This window comes from Austrofundulus limnaeus, unplaced genomic scaffold (genome assembly GCF_001266775.1).
Source record: "Austrofundulus limnaeus strain Quisiro unplaced genomic scaffold, Austrofundulus_limnaeus-1.0 Scaffold41, whole genome shotgun sequence".
Taxonomy (NCBI): domain Eukaryota; kingdom Metazoa; phylum Chordata; class Actinopteri; order Cyprinodontiformes; family Rivulidae; genus Austrofundulus; species Austrofundulus limnaeus.
The window spans coordinates 2,206,164-2,215,645 of NW_013952443.1; the positions used below are offsets into that span (position 1 = coordinate 2,206,164).

Below are 9,482 nucleotides of genomic sequence, written 5' to 3' on the forward strand. Positions count from 1 at the left end.
CTCATATTCTGCTTTGAAAAGGTTTAGATATAAGGGACTTACAGTGTTGTTTTATCCTTCATTTCTCTTTTGTTGCTCTCCAAAATCCACCTCGTATTGCCCTACCGGCTGCCGCCTTATGACGTCGAGTCGTCGACACAGGTGGACCCATCCACTACCGGTGTGTGTTCCCAGGTCAGCTGCGAACACAGGTCACTCTATACTTTTGCATTGAGGACTTACTGCGCATGACCAAAATCTTCACGAGTCGTGTATGGGAATCTGGGGTGGCGAACACAGCATGACCCGGAAGTGACTCGCACGAAAACGCTCATGAGTAAAATGGAAGTTTACACATCAATAATTATAAATTATTTATTTTGCTCATCAGGAAACATATACAATATTTTGTCGAAACATTTATAATGTTTTCTTCTAATTTATTTTTTTATTTTATTTGTGTACAAAAAAATAGAGCGGGGGGGGGCACTGTATCAGTTCTTCTGAGCTGGTTTAATTTGAGAAAAATCACAAATGATTTGCTTTYCCTCCGGCCAAAATGTTATCAAAGCATTGTACGGTTATGTCAAGTATCAAACAGACACAGACTAGTTTCCTGACTAAAAAGCACAAAAAAGTTAAACTTCATTCATTGGCTTCAAACCAATACTAGAATTGYCTCATTAAAAAAGTGCTAATGAAAGTTTCTTGCAACTAAATCCAATCCATTTATTTCTCTAATCTGCTTGGCAACAACCTGGAAACTGGCCATTTGACTGCAAACCAGTAAATTAGCCAGCTACAAAGACCTCCTAAACAACTGTYCAGTTCCTCAACAGGTGATATATTCAGTATGTAAACCCACATCTTTAACTGAACACCTTATTTTGTTGTAAGCATTAAAAAACAAACTTATTGTTTAAGTTGTATTTTTAAGCTACTCACCCAGAAGTTGTTCTTAAATAAAGCCATTTCACTTCAAAGATCTTCAAACACAATCTGTGGGGGAAAAAATGCAAAGTTGAATTACCAAAGAGGTTGATGTCAATACATTTCTTTTTCAACTTTCTCCAGTAGTAAAGAAAATTATCTTTTAGATTTTTGTAATATCCTGTAAAATGACTTAATTTTCAGGCTAGTCTCTTCTACTTGACAGTAGGTCAAATTGCACACACAGTTTACTGAAATGAGTTAGTCTTTATAACTCCTGAGACACCTTTAGTGTATGACAGGAGCTCCTGAGAAAGACAAAATGGAGCTTAACAAATTACTTCAAAGTCATATATCAAAGGATGGAGGATGTGGATGAAAGTGGCAGGGAGGAATAACAGTAGGGATGTTGAAGAACATAAAAAGCAACAGGGGAGAAGGCAGATGGATAGAAAGAAAAAGGCAGAAGAAATGTTGTTAAACACCAAAGAGATGAGAGAAATGTGGTTCTCAAGAGTGATCGACCCAGGCAGATATCTTGATCATATCTGTGGGTGTAATTAAATGTTAGATAATATTTTAGTAAAATGTGCCAGAATGAATGATGGAGCACTAAATAGAATAGAATAGAAACAGCCTTTATTGTCCTGCATGAGTAAATTCAGGTGTGATAGCAGCAGGAGATACAAACATCAATCCACAGAAAGAGTATATTGCTATCAACTGTAGCAATAATAATCGAATTAAAGATAGTAACAATAAAAAATAAATATAGGATAATAATTGCTGTACCAGACTATCAAGATGAAATTAGATAAAAATGAAAATAAAAATAAAAGCAAGATACCGTGCAGAAAAATACGAAATTACAGACAGACTCGGACTCATAATTCGAGGGGGTGTGCAAAATGAGTCGAACTCAGGGGTGGGCAAATTGAGTCAAACTCTGTCATTAAGTCAGGGTTCCAGTACAGGAAAAACGATGTACAAAGTACAATTGCCACTGGTTATTATTTAGGTAATGATTGAGAGGTAGAGCTGTTTGGCATGCAAACACAAACATGGATGCTTATCATGATTGTTGGGAGTGGTGATGGTTATAGAGTCTAACAGCTGGTGGGAGGAATGATCTGCGGTAACGTTTTATGCATTTAGGATGCAGCAGTCTGTCACTGAAGGAGCTCTGCAGTTCAGCCACAGTTCCATGCATTGGGTGGTAGAGTGTAGAGTTAAAACTARGAGAAACCAGGATTCAAAATAAACGACATGTTGGAGGAGTTAATCTCAAAGAAATACTTTCATTACCAGTAAATGAGCTATTAGTTTTCATTAAATGCCCTCATTTAGAAAAATAAAACCAACTAAGAAAAACACATTGATTAGAAACAGTGTTGAAATCTGGTCCTGCCCTTTCCAAAAATCCATACTATAGAACATGTTCCCCATGAGCTTTCCCCGTAGAGGAATCCTGTAGTCTGTTATTATGCTGACTGTGAGCATTAAGCGTGTGCGTCTGCTGACAACAGCTTTTTTTCTTGCATTGGCATAGACTCAGCTCCGGCCTGGTGACCTGGCATTAGGCGGCAGCAGCACACAGATGCAAACACGGTAACACCTGCAGCGCAAACACACACACACACACCCGACGCACCTCACACCTTATTAATTACCTCAGCAGAGGCACTAGAGGCCCTGCAAACAAATCTGTGTGTGGAAAATCAGGACAGCCCAGCATAAGGAGGGAGAGAAAGACTAACCAGGAAACGAAATGACTTTAATCAAATCAATTAGCTGAATTATGTAACAGTTATCAAATTAATTCCTTAAAGCGAAGGAAAATTTAGAAATATTTACAAAAAAAGTGTTGTTTATGTTTTTTTGTACAGCTTGTTCTAGCAGTGACTGTTAAAGGCACAGTGTGTAGGATTTGTTGTTTTCAGCGTCATCTAGTGGTTGAGTGGTTGAATCATCCTCCCTGGTCCTCCCCCCACCCCCCGCTTCCAAACGCAAAGGAGTTGCTACGGTGTCTCTCAGGTGTCAAAAACCTTTGATAATTCCAACCGCGATGTCTACCAGCAGCTTCAGGGCTAGTGATGTTTCAAGTGGTAAGATTATGAGCTTTAATAAGTAAAATTATCCCAGCTACAATGACAGACAACAAATATTACATTTATAGTATAAAAACTAAAACAGTTTTTACGCCGCCACCGCAGTTTGTCCTTCATGAGCCTTCGTAGACAAGATGGCGGTGCAAGATGGCGGCTGCCTGTAGTGGGGACCTGGGACCATGGAGATATAAACAGCTTTTTATAAGGTAAAAATAATAAAACAAGGTCTTTGTCTGCAATGATTAGACATGTTTTTTTTATTATTGTCATTAGTGATTATCTCAATTTCGGCTAAAAGAATTGACAAAATCCTACACACTGTGCCTTTAAGCCTTGGTGTTTAAAATATACACAGGCAGAATGTGGGGTGTCAGTTATCACTGGAAGTCATAAAATCAAGCTGAAGTGTGTTTATGTTTGTGTACCCATCTCTAATACTCAAGCGCCCACAGAGCAGTTACCCACTTGAACAACTCACAGCCAATAGTGTTGCTTGAATAATCGAAGTTTGGTATATTCTGTGCACGAGCACAACAAATTAGGTCAGTGGAAATGTCCGCATGCAAACAATAAATTCTCGACTAGACAGTCATCCGATTACACGGCGACATTTACATCACATGGACACCAGAGTTGAGCAAACTCACAATTAAGAACTTTCCATTTAAAAAAATATGCTTGTGAAATGAATATGTGACAGGTCAAAGAGTCAGAGAAAACACAGCAGAAGTACAGTTGCTAAAATACAATTCAGATGGGGAATATAATCTTTAACAGCAACACAGACTGAGAATGCACCCAGCCTTATCAACAAAGACACACTGACCTCCTCCTCTGCGACCCTTGCAGTGCCTGACAACACACAAATGGCTGCCAAGAAAAATTAAGACTTAAAAAAAGCAGATGGAGAGAGGGGTGAAAAAAGTCCCTCACACTAACAAAAACTACCCATGAACCGTTTAATTCCTGCAGGAAATAAACAATGTAATGTCTCCACCCATCAGTTTTTTGTTGTTTTTTTTTTTACTTCCTTTGCTAGAGATAGGTCAACTGGCAGATGTCTCTCTCTGGGGGAAGAAAGGATGGTCAGCATAAACTCCCTCCTCCTCTCAACCTCCACCTGCTTTTCTCCTTCCACCAGTAGAAGAAATCAAAGAGGTTGTGCAGGAATTACACCCCATTTGTCTCCAAAAACACTGCTGCTGAAAACAGAAAGGATCCCCCCACCCCCCTCTGGCTTCAGAAGCAAAATAAAAATAAAACTGGGTTAAATGTAATGACACAGAAAAGAGGGGAAGAAAAATACGATAACCTTTGCGTATTTGTCACAAACTTGCAAGAGCAAAGCTGAAGGGAGAAATTACAAAAGCAAAAGGCTGGTTAAAGGTTAGGACACAGAGGTGCAAAGCAGCATGTGATTGCAACATAGATGGACGAAAAGAAAAACAGTGAACTGCAGAATCAGCTTGCTGAAACATTAACCTTCAAACAGTTCAAGGTCGTGAACTGAACTGTCAACATCTATCAATAAACACCATATCAGATTCTCAGTTTATTAATCAACCTTTATGTTTTCAACAAAGTCAAGGTGGTCTGATTTACTCAAGTTAGTGCAGATGTGGAAGCCACAGGACAAAAACCAGCGAACTTCGTGGAGCCGCTGGGGTCTGCAGTGCAGCAGAGTGACTCCTCTGTGCTTCACGTTAGCTTCACATTTCGTGTCGGGTCCAATTTTCYCTGTGCTGCCTGCCACCAACACTGCTCTGCTCTCCTCTGCCACATCTCCTGGCCACGGATGAGTCACATCTCTGGATTATACTTATTAAGCACTGCCGAAAGGCGAAGGAGAAATAATAATGTTTTTGTCCATGTCTGCGTTTGGGTGTGTCCTTTCCAAAAACATCTCATGRTGAATGTACCCAGATTTACAAGAACTTTAATTTTTGCAATTAAGTATTTAAAGTCAACTCTGTCTCATCAGTTTGCAAAAAAACAAAACAAAAAAACGCTCAAAAACTACTTAACGGATTTTAATAAAACCTTCAAAACGTAATTGATGGATGCAGAACGTATTAAGTAGCACTWTATTACATCCAACTTTACTTTCAGGAAATGAATAAAATGGCTACAACTCCATCATTTCTTAACACAAGATGAATAGTCTAAAAGTCAGGCATAACAATATGCATTTTTTMAATGAATGCTAGGCCTTTATATATGTAAAAAATAGATTTACCGTATTTATTCATGTATAATAGGATCATTTTTTGAGCTTACAAAGCATAAAAATCTAAAAATAACATGTGTATAATACTATCCCCCCACTTTATGAATGATTTTTAGGGTTAAATTTCTAGTATTATACATGAATAAATACAGTAAGTGTTCACAATATTTTTATTGGTTTACTGAAGTTCCCTTTGTTTTACAAAAGCACCATGATAAAAGCTAATGAGTGCTTATGTTAGTGTTTAACAGTTACACACGTTGCAGGCATAAATTGGGTTAGGTGATATGGTAAATCAATGCATTTTACCATTAATATGAGGTTTTGTATACTAGCTTAAGTTCTACAAAACAACCTCTTTCAGAACTGCATTTGCCTTTGAATCAAAAGCTAAAATTCCCACCAAAATGTGATGAAAAACATCTACAAGCATGTTTTGTTTTTTGCTTGAAAAGGACTGCAATTAAGCACTGATTGTGCTGACAATCGAGGATTTCACATAATAAAGTGCTCATTTAAGTCATTTGCCCAATACAATGCTTTGACGCCAGAACATTGTTTGGTCTCTGGTTGTTAGAATTTGATTATTTTCTGTGATATTATTATCATGATATACTTATTAATATCTTACAAACAAAACAAATCAGTGAGAGTGTTTGCTTATTGTATTATAACAAAAATCTGACTGCGTGACATTTTCTGCACATCCAAACTGTTGTCACAGCCCAMAAATCCAAAGGCATCAAAAACGGCATCTTAAAACCGAACCAGCACTTTACTGATGAATGTTAMCCAAAACGATGACAGAATTACACTCTGTATTTAAAGACTGTGCAACACGAGGCAGAGTTATGCTCTTGAAGCAATAAATTTTGCCAATTGACTGAGACAGAGAAGCACATAGACAACAAACACAATAAATATGAGGAGGCAGCATGAAAGAAAGTGAAAGCTGAGTGATAAACACAGCCCAGGCTGTCAGCTGCCCATTGTCCCGGCCTGAATGTGCTTTTGTCACTGCAGCATACAGCTTCAGTCCAGGCCCGTCTGTAACAGCGTACCAGAGGAGCGTCCCTCCTGAGCTCTGGCATGACCAGCTGTGACAGAGCAGAAGACACACGCCGAGGTYCATAAACTGTTTGTTTGTTACGGCTCAGCTGTGGATCCGATTCATACAGTTGTCTAACTCGTTTTTAATAAAAGTTCGCAATCACTGAACAATTTAAAGCCATATTAGCTKTCAAAATTCACAATTTCTTTAAAACAATTTCATATTAATTTGACCTTTATTCCGTCATATCGATTAAGCAGAATAGAAAATAAGCTACACAATTAAACTAAACGAAGTTGCTGGAAGAATAAAATAAGAAAACTGAGAGAGAAGCAGCAACAGAATAATTGTTTGTAAAGCTGGAAGCAACCAGAAGATATTTATTATTTAATAGGCAAGAAAATGTCTGTATATTTGTATGATTAAAGTACTTTGATTAATGATCTCATTCTTTCAGCTCTAGTTATTTTGATGAAAAACTACTGAATGCAAACGATGCTCGTGAACCTCATTACGAACTCAAGGCTTTTCCTTTTATCTTGCTGTTTTTATTTTAATCACAATCAACAAAACATTATTCGTTACAATTCAGCATAAAATTATAACTAAGCCGGGGCCAGTTCTGGAGCCCCACTCATCTACTCTGTCCCAGGATCCCCCACTCCATCTGCAACATATAAACCTTGGCTAGACTCAGCCTCAGGAGTGTTGCTCGTAGGGTTTCCCAGCAGGCTGCCGCCTGTTCGCAAATGAACTCTAAAGTCACAATTGTACAAAACGTGTATGAAACTATCAAAACCAGCTGCTCTGAACTGGAAGCTTTCTGTTCACGTTTTTATTAATCTAGCTGGTTAGTTTTACAGTTTCCTGCCTTACATTTCCAGCCTCTGGGTGCTGCCCTGTTTGGCAAACGAAGAAACAGGCCTTGAAGCACTTTAACCTACATATTAGAGCCTATACATGTATAATTTATAGTCATCATGGCCACCCAGTAATGTGTTGTTAGAAAGCCAGGAACAAAATAAAAGGGTTAAAAGTAAATATCAATATTAGCAACTTTATGGGTCATGGAGAGAAAAACCGTATGTGAAGTTTTATTTGAATAATCAAACAGAAGTGTCATAAAGCATTAACTCAGAACAGACATAAGTCTATTCAAATTAAAATAAAAAACAGTGAGCAGCACTTTTTCACCTGTCAGTGTGCCACCGTTTCATACCAGCCTCCATCACAGACGTCTAAAAGGATAAAAATCTGACTTTGCATGAGCGTTGAGCGTTTGTGGTTTAGTAATTGGCTGTGAGAGGAAAAACCTGTCAGCAAAAACCTAGGATGGCAGTAAAGGTTTTGAACACTATTTTTACTATCTGTAACTGCATTAATTTGTAATTTAACAACTCAAATGGAAAGAATTTGAAGTAACTTTGCTTTTGATTACAAAAACACTGATATTTTCACTGATTGTCAGACCCAAATTAGCAGTTTAACTTGTACTTTGTGGAAAAGGATCCTTGCGAACCAACACAAAGTTGTTCTTAGTTACATCATGTTTGATATTAACTGATAGAAGTAGGAATGCAGCTAAAGATTATTTTAGTAATTGATTAATCTATTGATTTGTTGATTAATCAAGTAACCAGATAAAAAAATTGCCAGGTTCTACAGTAACTACTTAAGCTTATTTAATATTGTGAATGGGTAATCTACACTTCCTGATACAATCAAAGTAAAATTACTTTACCARTTGTGTTTGTATGTATTTTAAGCTCCAATTGCTTGTATTTATTTGTGAGGTTTGAGAGTGTATTAATTAAAAGCACTCTGTCGTTGAATCATTTTCACACAGAAAAATCTCAACGCTGTAAGTTCTGTTTTATGGATTAGAAAACTAAATGTGATCTTTTATGTTTAGAAATTGGGTAAGTAAAAGAGGTAATGTAAACATTTGAGGTTTGCAAATTGAGTTTTGTAGTTTATTTGTTATTGTTAATAATAGTAAAACTAAATTCATATTTTTATTAAGACGGTATTATTATGTTGGTGCAATGTTCTCATTTTTAGGCAATAAATTGTTTTGTTAAGACTGCTAAGCTATAAACAAATATGATAACTTAAAATATTCAACGTATCATTTAAGTCAAGATAGAATACCAACAAATAAATGCAGTTCAGCCCATAGTATCAGTCTACTGCTGTGCTTTTATCATTATACTATATTTGGCACACTTACACTACATTAAGTGCTGTTTTTAATCACACAAATTACACACTATTAAATAATACACTGCCAGGTAGTCAATATGATCAGTCATGTAACATTAGCCATACCTACTTAATTTGTAATATGACAGAATATTACAGAAGTAATCCTATTTTGCAATGGGAACGTAAATGATACTTGTTTACAACTCCGGAGTCATTCGGTAAGTGCAGAAGCTGTTTTCTGTTCAATAACAACATCAAGGACATGCAGTGCATGCACTGCAACGGGTCATCTTTACACCTTAGTTTAAAATGTTCCCACAATTTTGTCAATTTCTGCCRTTTTCTGGGCACTTCATTTTGCCATTACCTAAAAATTCATGTTCACTCCAAAAAAGTTCATTCACTCTTCTTGGTGAATGAACAGCTGTAAAATGTGCATGTAAACTGAAAATATAAGCAAAAAAATAAAACTGCTCTGCATAACTTTGGTATATTTTCCCTTTTATTTATAGATTAGAAAACCCCTGCTTTCATTTGCTTCTCTTCGTTTACCTCACTTTCACTCCAAGCATTTATGAGGGAAAAGTTTTGTCTGTGGTAGAAGTCAAGACACAATGAGAGCGTTGTTTGGTTCTTTTTAGCTTATATCCAAAGAGCCAGCAGCATCCATTTGCTCACACACACACACACACACACACACACACACACACACACACACACACACACACACAGGAGGAAAGCAATAACAGCGGACAAGCAACTGTAGATCATAAAGCAGCTGTGCCACAGACTGATGATGCAAACACTGTTGCTCATGCTATATCTGTCTGCAAATAGATTCATTCGTCATACTGAAAAACTAAACTTCTAACAGGCAGTCAAAGGGGAATTCCACTTAAGATTTTGGTGCAACCAGACAGTGTTTACCTGCACTTTTGGAAAGTGATGCTGTGAAACCTTAAAAAAAAACATAACCTTTAGT

At 37.2% G+C, this 9,482-nt stretch overlaps 1 protein-coding gene across 1 annotated transcript in view; it reads right to left on the reverse strand.

Moving 5' to 3' along the window:
- The window catches only part of fcho1 (FCH and mu domain containing endocytic adaptor 1), a gene marked incomplete in the record, with an annotated part of 51,566 nt that overhangs the window by 40,185 nt on the left and 1,899 nt on the right, over positions 1-9,482 (reverse strand). The window contains 1 exon segment of the mRNA XM_014007354.1: positions 925-978. Coding sequence (XP_013862808.1) covers positions 925-951 — 27 coding nt within the window.